At 46.7% G+C, this 14,898-nt stretch overlaps 1 protein-coding gene across 1 annotated transcript in view; it reads left to right on the forward strand.

Moving 5' to 3' along the window:
• Positions 1-95: 95 nt before the first annotated feature.
• Positions 96-14,898, forward strand: part of MXRA8 (matrix-remodelling associated 8) — a 16,301-nt gene continuing 1,498 nt past the window's right edge. Inside the window, exons 1-8 of the mRNA XM_009871756.1 lie at positions 96-239; positions 6,609-6,629; positions 7,024-7,332; positions 7,656-7,757; positions 8,845-9,303; positions 12,918-13,076; positions 13,718-13,748; positions 14,084-14,160. Coding sequence (XP_009870058.1) covers positions 191-239; positions 6,609-6,629; positions 7,024-7,332; positions 7,656-7,757; positions 8,845-9,303; positions 12,918-13,076; positions 13,718-13,748; positions 14,084-14,160 — 1,207 coding nt within the window. The 5' untranslated portion in view covers positions 96-190. The remainder of the gene's footprint in view (positions 240-6,608; positions 6,630-7,023; positions 7,333-7,655; positions 7,758-8,844; positions 9,304-12,917; positions 13,077-13,717; positions 13,749-14,083; positions 14,161-14,898) is intronic.

Genomic DNA, 14,898 nt, shown 5'->3' on the forward strand with positions numbered 1-14,898 from the left:
AGCAGAGTGGGGAGGTGGGGAGTTGGAAGTTGTAGGTGGAGTAATTCTGCAGAATATGAGCTGCTGTCCACAGCTTTCACGATGTAAATTGATGAGGTCATAGTGTTTTCCAGTTACAGAAAAAAAAAGTTTTAAAAAAAGGCTTCAACTTGTTTTTCAAGAGAGACGAAAACACGGAGAAGCTGAAGAAATGGAGCAACTAGCAAAACTCCTTCTGTGGCAGATTTTGCTTCAGCAAAGTAAGCTGCTGCCTGATCGGCATGATGTTAATTGTTTTTATTTCAGCTGCAGAGGACGGGGATGGAGGTTTTGATTTCGAGCAGTTGTCTTTTTAAGATTTCCTTCTCATTCCTAAGTTAACTGTGTTTTCGACAGTGGAGGGGGGGAATCATGGATTTCTCATTCTTTTTGGAGAGGAAAGGGGAGAGAATGGAGAAGTGTTTGAGGTTGTTTAAGCAGTACTCCATTCAGTGTGGTTGTGTGATCTGCTTTTTCTGATCGGTTACCTTGATCAGCAAAATCAGAACCAGTAAGCTGGGATGTGAGTACAGTAAAGCTCACACAGCTAGAGTTACATGATCCAAGGTTATTTTACACTTTCGAAGAGGCAGAAACAGCTGGTATGTGTGTGTGAGTGTTCAGAGTGGAAGGAAAAATTAAAGTTGGGGGGGTTATGTGTTTGGGGCCATTTTTTTCGGTTGGTTTGGTTTTTTGTCCTGTCAGCGTGAAGACAGAGCCATAGGAACTCACTTTTTGGTAAGGTGCAAGAAAGGGATGAGGACAAGTCCTGCAATAACAGAATGGCTTGTACCTTTTCCTTGATCACAGAGATTCCTGTAAGAGAGCAGATTCATGGTCTTGAAATCCTGGCCCCAAGCTAAAGAGAGAAACCCCAGTGAGACTTGGATGGCAGGAGGAGACTGGAGGAGTAATTGCAAAAAACCCCAGCAAATCCACACTTGCAGCTCTTTGGGCTTTAAGGAAGGCACCCGTGAGTAAGGGACCAATTACAGGTCTATGAACAGTGTGGAGAGACTTTATTCAGGGGGCTGACAGTATGAAGTGAGGAGCACAAGGCTGCTGGGGATCGGTGTCCCCCCTGCTTTTCACAGCTCTGTTAATGAAAGGCTGTGCTTAGCCACCCGAGCCTCTCGGAATTCCTCAGTGCATAGATGGAATAAACTGTAGAGTTCTCAGTTTGGTCCTTAATTAATCTGTTTTCCATGTCACCACATTGTCCTCAGTTTTGCAATGCCTCAAGGCAAGGTTTAGGAATTGGCAATATATGGGGTCAGTCACAGGGACAGAAGGGTTAAAGTGGCACAGAAAAGCTAATGTATGTGGGTGGGTTAAGCCTGAAGAAAGAGGAGAGGCCACATTCTGCATTTCAGAAGCACCAACCAGTCCAGCTGCTCCCCAGTGTGGTTTAGCTGTTGGCAGAGCTTGGGGGAGCACCCGGGGCCGGAGCAGCAGGTTGGGTTGCGGTAGAGCTGCACAGAGGCAACACTATCCCACCTAAGGACAGCTGATCTCTGACAGGCTGTTTTTTCAGGTGCGTTTTGGAGACGTAACTGTCCATGAGCCAGGCAACCCTGATGTTTGAGGCCTGCTATCTCCACACAAATCAGGTTACACCGTAAGGAGTGAAGATGGGAAGGGGAGTAGGGAGGAAATCTGTGCCGTTCCCTTTTTGTTGAGATGATCCCTCCTGGAGAGCAACCACACCCCCAAGTGTTAACATCCTGCAGGGCGGAATAGCACAGTGTTTGGAATGGCTCTGCAAGCTATTCTGTGGGCCTAGAGCCAACACAAAGCTGAGAAGGGTTTATAAAGCTGAGCTAACATCTGAACTGCCTGGGAGAGAGTTAGGGCAAATCTGTGAGGGATCCTGACTGTGCAGTGGCCAAGATGGCGATTGGTTTCTTGTACAGACAGAAGGCTTCTTCCTGTCTGCCAAGGCAGCACATTCCTGGTTTTTGCTGATTTGTGGGCATGTTCCTACCTGCCGTGAGGCGCTGGAATTGTTGGGGCCAGATGGGTGGTTAAGGGCTTTCCAGTCCTGACATCTTTTCTGAAGTCAGAACACTGCTGTTGAGAACATTGTCCCGGGAAGCGTTTAAAAATAAACACAGAGACTTAGATAAAAGCCCAGTTCAAAGTCTGGCTTGACCATCTACTGGCTTTGTAAGGGAAACCTTGTTTTACCAAAAAGCTTAGTCTTGCAGTCCTAGCCCTGCAGGAGTGGGTGGTGAATGGGAGATGTCTAGGTGGAACCTGTATTCCTCACTATCACCCTCCTTCGCCTCTTTGAGATGGGCCAAGAGGCTATTCCTGGTTACTGGTCAGTTAGTTTTGTTGTTTGGTTTTTTTTAAAAGGCTACTAAAATAGAGCTGAGCTCGATTGTGTACATCACAAGCCGTTATGGCCTCTTAGATGTTGGGTCAGCTCCCTAAAGAGTCAGATGCAGCCACTACTGTTCTCCAAAAGTATTTGGAAATAGCTTGGTAGCACAGGCTGCTGTTTTTGCAATAGTTGTGCAATGGCTCTACAGAGACCATTAAATTCCCTGCACAGACAGTGAGATTTATGGGAGAAATAAGGAATCTGACACATAGAGATTTCATGAAGACCATCTCCTTTCTCTGGGACTAGACCATCCCTCTGTGCCCCTAATGTAAAGGTGACGTCGCTTCCTCTTTCCAAAGTAAAAAGAAGCCGAGACAGACCAGGAGATACTCGAGCAGGTGTGCAAAGGAAAAATGAGCTGAGCTTACTTAGGCCAGCGGAGTGTCAACCTCACAGACTGTTGTTTCAACCCCCACACCTGGTGGGTTATGACACTCATTTCTCCAGTGACTTCTTAGTTTGTTTTCTTTCCTGCCCAGCACTCCAGTCTGGACTTCGGTGACGCTTACTGCCTTGTGAGGCGCTGGTCCAGCAGCTCGTCCTCGCTCTGCCGGCACCTGAGTTCGGCAGGAGCACTGCAGGTGGAGCTGGTGTTGTCATGCCCCATGCAGTGCACATGCCACTTGGCACTCGGGCTACCCCTTAGGGTGCTTGCAGTTTCCTTTTCTGCTCTGGTAGCCTTTCATCCTCCAGCATGAAAGAGGAACTTAGTGGTTTCATTAGCACATGCATCTACCTGTGAGGCACACCCTCTGCCAGCAGCTCTCGCTAGAAGCAGCCGGCCCTATTGTTCAGGCAAGACTTGAGGAACAGTTTTCTGTCTGAACTGCTCCAAAGACGCTGCCTAGAGAGCTCTGAGTATGTCAGATGTCTTTCGGAGTCTGAGGATTTTACTTCTAGTTTGCTTGCAGTTTTTGTGACTTAATTCCTTACTTGAAAAGTGGATGAGATTCAAGGAATAAGAGCTGGCTCTGCCTTTTACAAGGGATTAGGAAATACTTTTGCAGGCTGCTTTCCTCTTCCTATGTTGTGTGACCAGAAGAACGCCCTGAGATCCTGCTGAGAGGCGTGCTGAGGCTGCAGCAGACTTGCCAGGGGAACAGCATATAGATGTCTTTGTTATGTTCTGTGAGTGCATCACACAGAGAGGACAAAGTGATTATCCATCGCATGGGATTGGAAATTTAAAAATGAAACCTACAGTGAGTTCTGTGTTGACAACTATTAAGGTATTTTGTGGTTTTTGAAGCTCCGGTTCCTGGAGTCTTGTGATCATGAAAGTCTGAGGTTTCACTAGGTGCATGAATACTCCTTGATTTTCCAGTTGCAGGTTGAGAAGTGTGGCTCAACCAAAATGCCTACTTCCAATTTGCCCCAATCCTTAGTTCATAAACTGTCAACTTCTCTAGATTATGGATATTTCTCTGTTCATCAGCTGTTGTATTACACAGAAATAACTTTAAACAGTATGGCTGGGGGACATACCTTGTTTGCTGTGCTTGTCTCACCTGACAGAACTAGGTCTTGTAGCAAAAAGACTTATACCTCCTTTAACTACCGCTCTGTGTTCAGCTTACTGAAGGTCAGTTGTTTTGAATTCCATTTTCTCCAGACATACAAGAGATCAGAGACATTCCAGTTTCCTTAGATTTCAGAGTGATCTCATTTACAGCAGTGTCAGATAAGTTGGAGCCTTATCCATGACCTGATGTATGTGTGCAGTTTTCCAGCAGGGCTGGGGAATCAGTACAATCAGTTCCTCTTATCCTTTCTTCCCCTTCTAGAACTTTGCTTATTGGCTGCTGTGCTGCTGGTTTTTTGAAATTTGCCCTTTCTCTTCCATGTCTTGTCTCTGTGCTGAACTCCAACACAATACTGAACTGTGCTTTCCCCTTGCATGGGTTTTCATTCCAGTGCATAATGTCACTGTAACCCTGGGCTGTTGAGTTTTGTGTGGCAACACTCAGCAAGTCAAAAAAGCAGTATCATAAAATGCAGGGAAGGCATCAACAGTCTTCCCTTTTCCCCACAGGTAGCGACATCCCCTGGTCACCGAGGGGCAGACCTAGAAAGACCCTGGAGTGTAAATGTCAAATAAGCGAGAGTGCTTCTGCCCTGCTTCTTAGCAGAAGCTTTAAGAGTGGAGGGAAAAAGAAGCTGTCAAAACCTACAAGACATAAGCTTTTCTTATCTAAAAGCTGTTCTGTTACAGACAACTTCCCTGTTTCCTAGTTTTAGAGAGCTGGGTTAGGAAGCGGGCTGGAGAAACGCGGGTAGCTGGCTGAGGGGGCTCCAGCCGCCAAGCCCGGCAGTGGGTGGGAGAGAGTCCGGAGCTGGGTGGTCCTTCCCTTGGCAGTAGGGGCAGCTAAACAAAACTGGGGGTTAGTGCTAGTGTTAGTTTAGGGCTGCGACAGGCTGCTGAGCAGAGCGTACTGAAAGGCTTAGGTGGCTACTTTTGTTGGTTGGTAGATTTATGATGCTGCGTTTGGGCTGAATGTTTTTTGCATTAACTCACAAGAGGAAAGGAGAGAAGTGAATGCGTTCTCACTGAGCCAGGAGAGAATGTTTCTGTAGGACCAAATCAATTTGGTGTTAACGAGCAGTAATGCAAGGCTCTGGAAGCACTGGCTGTGCCGCCGGCCAGCTCCCAGACACCGCTCCTGAGCACGCGGGTCACCGTTCGTGTGGTGGAACTGGTGGTTCCCTCGCCACAGGGCAACCACCCCCAGCTCAGACACAGAGTGTTGCTTTGTCACACCGATACAAGCAGATGCTGTTGTGCTGAGAGCTGGTTGTCATCGCCCAAGTGAGACTGATTTCTCCTGGAGAAGGCTGATTTGCTGCCGTGAAAGAGCTTTGTATCATTTCTTTGTTGTCCTAAGCTAAACCTAAGTTCTGGTTTCCAGAGGCAGAGGCTGGCAGCTTGTCATATCACGTTATGTTAACAGGCATTTTGCAGACTATTAGGAGACACCATCAAATGATGGAATTACAATACCTTGTGTATGATGTCTCTTTCTTATATCCAGAGCAGGACAGACTTTGAGGTTTTTTTTCTTTGTGATGCTGAGATTTTAAATGTAGAAAAAGTAACTTAAACTTGCAGTGTCTTTCAACTGGCAGTGCTACAGGTGGTGCTGCTCAGTTTTGTTTTCTGGTGTCACTGCCCGGCGTTCTGTGATATGAAAAGGAAAGGAAGCTGAGTTCATTCTCAGCCCAGGCACTGGGGGTGTGGTTAAAACAGCCCCAGTCTGGACTTAATTTATTCTCTTTTGAAATGCATAAATTTCAGGGCTGAAAAAAAAGCACAGCCTTTGTTTGGAGGACGTTGTGCCTCTGACATTAGCAGGACAAAACATCTAATGATCTTGCTGGAACCCACTTGGGCTTGACTAGCTAAAGAGATGAATGATGTCATTGTGTTGGGAATCTGGATCGTGCTCTCAAAGCGTGATGCCAGGAGACCTCCTAGACCCCTCCTACACAAAAAGCAGGAGGGACTAGACCAATGAGATGCAGAAACAAAGGCATTAGTTCATTTCTTGCAAAGTTCTTCCTGCATAGATCCGAGTCACATGAGCTGGAGAGAGTCGCCGTTGCATCCAGAGCACTGCAGTGTTCATGGACTGTGAGGAGCAGGGAGGGGACTGGGAGAAACTCGGGGAGGGGGGGCATGGTCCCAAAGTGAGGATGTGTTTGCCCAGCAGGAGTGCTGACAACAGTGCGTGTCATGAGCGTGAAGCGACACAGCCTGTCTTCTGGTCCTCAGTCAGGTGTGGGTCCTCTTCACTTCAGCAGCTTTAACTCCCAGCTCCATCTTCAAGTCTATCAGGCCTTTGCCTTAGGGGAAGAAAGTGACTGAGATGTGAGTGTCTGCTGGGGAAGACATGGAAATGAAACTGTCACATAAAGACTTGGGCTGGAAGAAATTCAGTTGCAGGCTAAGCATATCCCACATAGCTCTTAAGTTTAAATTTGTTGGGTCAGGTGCTGTCTTTTGCTGCAAATGTACAGTGCCTGCCACAGCATGGACCAGCCAAGGGCTGAGCCTCTGGGCTTAACCACAGTACACGTGTTAAATAAATGTATTAACAGAGAAGGGAGGAATAGATGGAATAATAACAGGCTGCTGACTGTGGGGATATTTGGTTTTTTAATTCCTTTTGCGGTCAGTAACATTCTTTTTTTTCTGCTTTTACAGGTTCTGTTTATTTATATTCAGGTGAGTGACATCTTTGCAATCTGTCTGGTTTTGTCATCATGAAAAGAAACGAGAGGGACCCTGATTCCATGACATGCGATGGGGGTTTCGTTGCTACCTTCCGTAGTGTGAACCATGCAGCTCGTGACCTAGTGCCTCTGAACTTTTATTAGGATTAGGAAGGGTAGATAGGGCAGGTCAGATCTATAATCCTGAATGAAATGGGTATTTTTAAATGACTTTCTGTTGTATTTCTCCATGAGAGTGCTCTATGTTGGCATTGAAATTCGCTTTCTTTTGGGTGGAATGTGTGCAGAGATTCTAGACCAGGTCTGAGTCCTACTCTGGTGTCTTCTTTGCACACACACAGGCAATCTGGTAACTCTGTTCTTTGTTCTTTGCTCCTGGCTCTCAGTCCCAGCTGACGCCTCCAACCCAGACAGTGTTGTAGTGTCAGTGTTAAACATCAGCGCCGCCCTGGGCTCACAGGCTGTTCTGCCCTGCAAGAGTTACCGCATGGTGTGGACCCAGGATCGGCTGAACGACCGCCAGCGTGTCGTCCACTGGGACGTGCACAGCAACTACTACGGAGACAACAAGATGGAAAGGCTGTGTGACATGTACTCAGCCGGACATCAGCGTGTGTACAGCTCCTACAACCAGGGCAGGATTTCCATGCCCCAAAATGCATTCACGGATGGCAACTTCTCCTTGGTGATCAAAGGTACTAACCAGCATCTTTGCTTCCCGTGCTCTCTGCGGAATGGAAGACTCAGGACTAAATTAACTTTGTGGTTTTCAGTGAAAATAGCTGTTTTGCAAAGCATTTTCTATAAATAAATAAATATCAGGCTAATGAGGTTAACAAGGTTCTCTGAAGCGCAGGCAATAGTGTTTTATTTCCCTTCAAAATAGCCTCATTTTAAAAGAGAATCGGTAATGACTCCTTGTCTGAAAGTCATTTGGCCTTCTTGTGGGCCTTTGACTGTATTTCAGCTCTTGAACTTTAAAACCGAGTGACTTCCCCTCTCTTCCCTGTTGTACTAGATGTTGCAGAGAGTGATGAAGGCACGTATTCTTGTAATCTTCACCATCACTACTGCCACTTATACGAAACTGTGAAAATCCAACTATCTATCACCAAGAAAGGTAGGTGTGACAGACAGCCTGGTGTTCCTTCCTGCAAGGGACTGCTCTGACAGCTGGAGTCCAGTGGCCACCAGGATTCTGTTAATTCACGGTGGGGCTTGTGTGCTGGTTCACAGTAGGCCTTACACACTGTTGTGCTAATGTGTATTTACCAACCTCTCTCCTTTCTTGGCATGTACTAAACAATGTGGGGAGCCTGGAAAATGTTTGCTCTAGGCAGCCCAGTCAGCCCACTGTCCTGCACAGCTCCAGCAGAGGAACATCCCTACTAACAATCCACCATCAGGCTGGTTAGCTACAGAGATCTGCCTTGTACATTGGCTGGTGAGCTTACCCTGCGAAGTCTGTAGTTAAAAAGCCTCCTCAGGTTACCACACTTAAACTCCAGCTCTAAAAACAAGGTTCTAAGGGCTGTGGGCAACTGCAGTGTGTGCCACCCGAGCCACAGATGCATCACTACCCTGTCATTTAACACGACCATTATATAATGCACAAGTGAAGCTGCTGGAGCTGATTGTGCTGGGAAGCTGTTGAAGGGCTGATGGAATAGTAGAGGAATGCATTCCTAGTTCTCACAGCTTCTATGCAATAAAAACAGCCAGGCAGGCCTGTGAGCCCCAATCTGCTCATCGGTGTTTGGATTCTTGTGTTACTCCTTTTCAAGAAGAAAATACCAAACACTGCTTCTTGAACTCCTCCAGTAATTAGGGCATTTGTGGCTAGAAAAGCATTTCCTGCCTGGAGAATTGAGATGCAGCATATTGAAGATGAAATCTGTTATTCTCGTTCCATTCTTAGTCTGTGGAGAGAATATGCTTCCTGCTTTCTGAAGTAAGAGATTAACCCTCAGCTCTAAGGAAAAGAAAGCCGTCCTGTGGAATGCACTGACCTGGGATGCAGAACGTAAAGGTGCATTTCCTTACTAACCGTGGAAGTAAGCGTGAGCAAGGCATTTCAGGGTCTTTGGAGAGGTGGTAATACAGGATTGCAGGGTCTGAGAGCAGTCTTAGGTGTGCCTGGGTGTCCTTAAGAGTAAGACAAGTGTGTAAGAATGCACAGACCAAAGCTGCACAACTTGTCTCCACAGCTGAGGATGCAAACGAGTACTGGGATGGGGAGAAGCCTGTGATTGTTGCCCTGGAAGGCAGCACAGTGATGCTCCCCTGCGTGAACCGTAACCACATCTGGACGGAGCGGCACAGCGAGGAGGAACAACAAGTGGTCCACTGGGACAGGCAGCCCCCAGGGGTTCCTCATGACCGCGCCGACCGCCTCATCGATCTGTACGCCTCCGGCGAGCGCCGCTCTTACGGACCTCTCTTCATCCGTCAGAAGATGAACATCACTGACACAGCCTTTGCCCTGGGGGACTTTTCCCTGCGGATTTCGGGGCTGGAAAGTGCAGATGAAGGCACTTACTCCTGCCACCTGCACCATCACTACTGCGGCCTGCATGAACGCAGGATCTACCAAGTCTTTGTGACGGAGCCGGTGAGGGAGAAGAAGGTGGTGAACCTCACAACTCACAATATTGCCCCGGCTGTAGGTAAGTGGTCTCGGGAAGTGATCCTCCTGGCTGAGGAGGAGAGTAAATATCTACAGTTGCACCTTCAAGCTCTTGCAGTGCTGTAGTGACATCATGCCCAGCTTCTGTTTTCTTTGCTCCATGGCAATTCTGCAGCCTATTCTGCTCTGCAATGCTGACGTGTCCTAAGGCAAACACGCTGGTTTTCTGACAGGCTCCCTTTCCTGATCGCTTTTATGGAACAGGGGAAGGTGTGGGGCAGGGGTCACACTCCTTTGCTGTTACAACATGCCCCTATTCTCACCAGTGTAGACCATAAGTGTTTCTCACCCCTTTGCACAGGAGTTTAAGCTGTGCAAGATTCCAGACTATGCAGCATCAAGCACGAGGAATTTTCCTCCACCCTTCAGCTTTTCTTTTTTTGTCTTAAACCAATTTTCGTATTTTCCGCTGCAGTGAGCTATCACCTGACAGCCTGTCCAAACTCCAACTCGTCAACATGCTTAGTTCAGGCAGAAAAATAAAAAAAAAATCCAAAGTATAATATTTTTTAAGTCTTTTGGGTATAGTTCCTTATTAACGTTTTAAAATATTCATTGTGGTTTAATATTTATTGGCTGCTTAATACAGAATTTTGACGTGTTCTATGCATTTTTAAATAGGTCTATTCTCTAACAATTGGCTTTTTCAAGTTGCAGAAACTTAAATCTCCCCCTTGAGACTAAGGTTGGTGTCTAGAAAACCCAGGCAGTACTAAAGAGAGGTGGCTGTTGAGGCTGAGCTGACTTGGAGGCCAGGACATACAAATATCAGCCTGCCTGCCTGTGGCACTTTTTTCTGCCCTGGAGCTCTGTTCTGATCCCCTTGTGTAGATGGAAACTGGATTCCTCTCTTGCCTGGATGTCGTCCTGGTTGTTGCTGACTAGTTACTTGCCTGCTCAGAAGTTAGACAGAACCTACAAGTCATTTAAACTGCAAGGGCTGACTTAGTTTGGCAGTAGCGCCCTCAGTGCTGGAGAATCTTGCCTTCCTCAGAAAAGCCATTTTCAATGTCAAAAAGAACAGCTTTGGAAGAGCTTTGTCCCCTGCGGGCAGGGAACACTCAGCTGGTCTGAGGGCACCAGGCACAAAAATGTGCTGAGTCGATGGGAATGTGAAAGAACCTGAGACATCCAGAGTGCTTTTGGCAAACCCGTTGCTGATGAGGAGCCTGCTGGGACCTGCCCTAGTTGTGGATAGCAGGAAAGGCTGAGATACTGCCCCATTCCATAAAAAACTGTATCGAACTCTTCTGGGGATGCAACATAAAGCCAGAATGAAACATCAGGAGATAACATAAGCAAAACAATGAGCTTTTTTAGCGAGCAGCTCTAGTTTTCTGGCACGGCTCCAAAGCTTGGAGCCATTTCCAGACAGGAAACTTCGTCCTATTTTGAATCTAAGCATGAGCTCAATTCTGCTCTCAGCCTCAGCAGTATGTCTGCTAATTCAGTGCAGTTTTACTCTGAGTTTGCTTTGGAGCAAGTGATTGAAGAATGGCATCTGTTGCGTCTCATTGCGAAACTGTTCTCCATACTTGGCCAGCCTTGAAGAGAAAATGAACCGCGCGGCCAGCATTTGTGAGCTCTGCTGGTGGAGAGCTCTCCGGTTTTCCCAACAGAAGAATCTGGCTCTTTGCTAAAGTAACGTAAAGGCAGGTCTGTTCTAACTTCTCCCCCCTAGAACTTATTTTTCAGTAATTAAACCAGATCACGTGAGTGAATTGGAGGCAGGTGGGCATGCTGTGCTGAGATGTGCTCAAAGATCGGTCTTGATTGCAGAATAAACCTTTGTCACCTCCGCTTAAAGTCTGATGTAACACTAGGATGGAAAGTTTGTGATTCCAGGAGCTGACATCCATCTGCCAGGTGTGACGGAGTCAACTGTTACTCCATGCCTCAGTTTCCCCAATTATAAAGTGAGATGTATTCTCCTGCTTTCCTGGTGATGACTCTGAAGGCCACCAGTGATGCTTTGTCAGAGCACTAGTATGGCAAGTCTTTTTAGTATTACTTGACTGAGTAAGCCAAGGAGGCCCAAAGTTACTGAATCTGTTTCCTCTGCTTGTTATTACAGTGACCTCTCCAGTGCTGACTGAAGTTTAACTCAGCTCCTAGCTTATCTCGCAGGATTATGGAAAAGCACAAAACCAGGAGTAGAGTGCTTTTAGTTCGCTGCGTTCTGGCTCAACAGCTACCTTATGGCAGCTGTTGAAGAAGCCTTTCACGATCCAGAGATTTGTTAAAGTAGAACTGTCACGTATACTGTCTGCAGCTTTGCAAGTGGCTTTTTTGGTTTGGTATTTTTTCTCTTAGCAGTGGTGAAAAACACATGCTGGTTTTCAGCACTGCAGCCAACAAGCCCGGGGCATGTAGCAATGCCAGTAAAAAGCGGAGTGTTGCTGGAGCGGAGGGCTGGCTGACCGGAACAGAGGGCGTGCTAAGACCTCTCATTTTTCTAGGGCTGCTGTTAGCATTAGCAGAGGATCACGTCTCTTTATTTCAATCCGCTTCCATCTTACTTGATTTTGGTTTTAGTGGATTGGTGGGTTTAAATGCTGCAAACAAACTACCTGACAAAGTGGCACCACTCACTATGCCAGCAGTTCCCAAAACGTCAACACTTCTCCCGTTAGAACACGTCTGTTAAATGGTGCTGCAGCTTTTGGGATATTCTCCCTCATCTTTCCCCTTATCCCATCTGACTAATTTGCAGGGTTAAACTCCCAAGAGAATGGTACTCCAGCACCCTGTACTGGTTCTTGCCTGGGGCTCTGTGAGTGTTCCCTGTGTCACTTTCTGCTATGTTTTGAAGAGAAAAGCCTCTCCCAGCACAGTGTGTCTGACAATCTGCTCTCTGTGCCTGGGCTGGATTTGTCCGCTCCTCTGAGTATTGCAAGCGGAGAAGTTGCTTCCTCTTTATATGTGTAAAGCATTGACCTATTTATTTGAGATCTACAAAAATGTTCCACGTAAGAGTTTTGAGTTACCGTTCCCTGGGCTGCGGAACTGAAAGGCTGCTGCACCCACAAATGGAATGGAATCTTGGCGTTTCGTTGTGGGCTTTTATTTTATTGATTTTATTGGTTTTATTTTTATTTAAAAGGAAACGCATTCTTTTGCATTGAAAATTCTTCCCACTCTGTAAATTATAACCCTTGGCAGGGAGGGGCTGCTTCATACTTTAGCTGTCTGGAGCCGAAGCAACGTGGTATGTGTCTTGTGAGGGACCCGGAGGAGGGTTGTGTTACCCTGCAGAAAGGCTCAGGGCTGTCTGGTGGGGCTTCTTTCTGGCTTTCCCCTCGGCAATAAACAAGAACACACCTTTAGCTGGGCAGCAGGAAGGAAACGTGCCACGGTCGCTGTTAATGCTTCCTGCTCCTGGGAAATGTAAGGGCCTTGTGAAGAGCATGGGCATCTTCCACCTGGCAGAGGTGCAGCGTGGTGTAAATTAGCAGCCATTTGCCCTTTCCTTGATGCACTTCAGACGAGGTTCTCGCTGAACATACTTCTCGGGTGCCTGTATGGGCCCACGCGTGAACGTGCTTTGCTTTGGATGCCAATTACAATTATCAGCCTATTTTCCTCTGTCATCAGATCCAAATGTCATCAGGGGCCACAACGTAATAAATGTCATCATCCCTGAGAGCCGGGTGCACTTCTTCCAGCAGCTGGGCTACATCCTGGCAACTCTGCTGCTCTTCATTGTCCTCCTCATCATTGTCATCCTTGTCACCCGCAAGCGCCGGCAGAGAGGTAAGCGCTAGAAAAGATCGGCTTATAGGGGTATCGCACGACAGCAGAGCTGATTCTGCAGGTAATTACTGGAGGGCTCAGAGAGCAAGGCAGCGATCCTCTTCTGGAAAACCAGCAACCTACGCAGTGGGGAGCCTTTGCAGGCGCTGATGCCAGGAGAGATTCATTATTGTGGTGTAAAAATTTCCAGGCCTTGATTTCCTGAGTTGTTCTGTTGTAAGGGAGGAGAAAAAAAGACATCCCAGTCCTTGCTGGAGTCCCTGTGCTGGGTGACCCTTGGTGTTTAGTCAGATAAATGGACACCGAGGTCTTTTTGGTGACTTCCACACAAATAGTTCTGGATGCCACACAAAAAGCAAATACCAGGGAAGGTCTGTCTTCTGGTGGGTTCTTTGCAGCACCCAGTTCATCCTTATTCCTGCGTCAGGGGATCAGCACCAGCACAAGATGGGGCTGTCTCCACTGACCCGAGTGCAAAGGGAAGGGGAGCTCACACGTGAGTTCTTGTGTATCGGAGGGAGTGTGAGAGTGACCATTGCAGGCAACGCAGATAAGGAGCTCTGGGTGTTACTGTTATCCCTGTTACTCAGAGAAGTTGGCTCGAATGCGACTGCTTATTCTGTTTCTTCTGCCCCATTTAGGTTACGAATACAACGTGAAGAAATACGGAGAGTAAGTATAATTACAGGTTCTGTTATCTCGGATTAGAATGCACAAAAATTAACTTAGAGGCCCCAACCTCCAACTGTCATTAAGAGCCTAAAAAGCTGAGGATCTGCTTAGCGTGAGAACAGGTGTGTAAAGCCATAGGCTCTTTGATAGAGTTTATCTCTTGCTTTCCACCAATTCTTTTGCAGCTTTACACTCTAGACCAGATATATAGCAAATACACACCGTAGATTAAAATCTCTAAGGTAGCATTAGAAAAGCTATTGGGAAAAAGCGTGGAAGGAGCCAGTTTTTAGAGGATGTGGCAATAACATTTTTCACTGTTATTCCTTTTTCAGGAAGGATGTAAATCTTAAAGAATTTACAGTCGACACGACAGATCTGGCTCAGTACAAAAGTGAAGACATCAGGCTGGGTATGCATCAGCTAGCAGCCATTCTCCAAACTCGTGATAAGTGAGGATTTTCTAATGGCATTTAGATGCCCATTTTGAAGTGACTTAACCTGATTTTAAATGGCAGCTTTGAGAACCTCAAACCACAAGTCAGTGCAAGCAGGGGGCCTGCAGCTGGAGAGGACAGTCCTGACTTTTGAGTTTAACTAGAGGCTAATTGATGAGGTTGGTCAGTAACGAGGTACAGCTTCTTTTGTTTCACCTCAAGTTTTTTGGGGTTCTTTGACTGAAGTCAAAGTCGTGATGCCCAAGTTGATACCTGCTGCAAACTGCTCTATGTCAGTGAACGTGTTAATAAAGCAGGAAACAATTGAATCTCTGCCTTCTTTTTCTCTGTGCACGCTGAGTAAATGTAAAACTTTTAAGAGAGCAAGCTGCCAAACTTGAGGTCTCAAGCTGCAAAATTGCTATAGGGGTCCCAGTAAACAAGAGGTAGATACAAAATCTGCAGTAAAACCCAAAGGAATTGCAGAGTGTGAGTTGCAAACCAGGACAACAGGAAGCACAAATTCTTTTCTGTGTATCTCAGGAGAGTTCCCCTGTGAGCAAATTTTTTGAATAACTGCATCAGTCACCTTCAGGTGAGCTTCACATAGATAATCCAGAGCTTTTTGTTACATGCTGGAAGGAATCTGTGGTACCTATGAGGAGCAGGAAACTCAAGTATGCATAACTGATTAGTGCCAGAGGCAAAAATTA

Source organism: Apaloderma vittatum, unplaced genomic scaffold, assembly GCF_000703405.1.
Source record: "Apaloderma vittatum isolate BGI_N311 unplaced genomic scaffold, ASM70340v1 scaffold13976, whole genome shotgun sequence".
Taxonomy (NCBI): Eukaryota; Metazoa; Chordata; class Aves; order Trogoniformes; family Trogonidae; genus Apaloderma; species Apaloderma vittatum.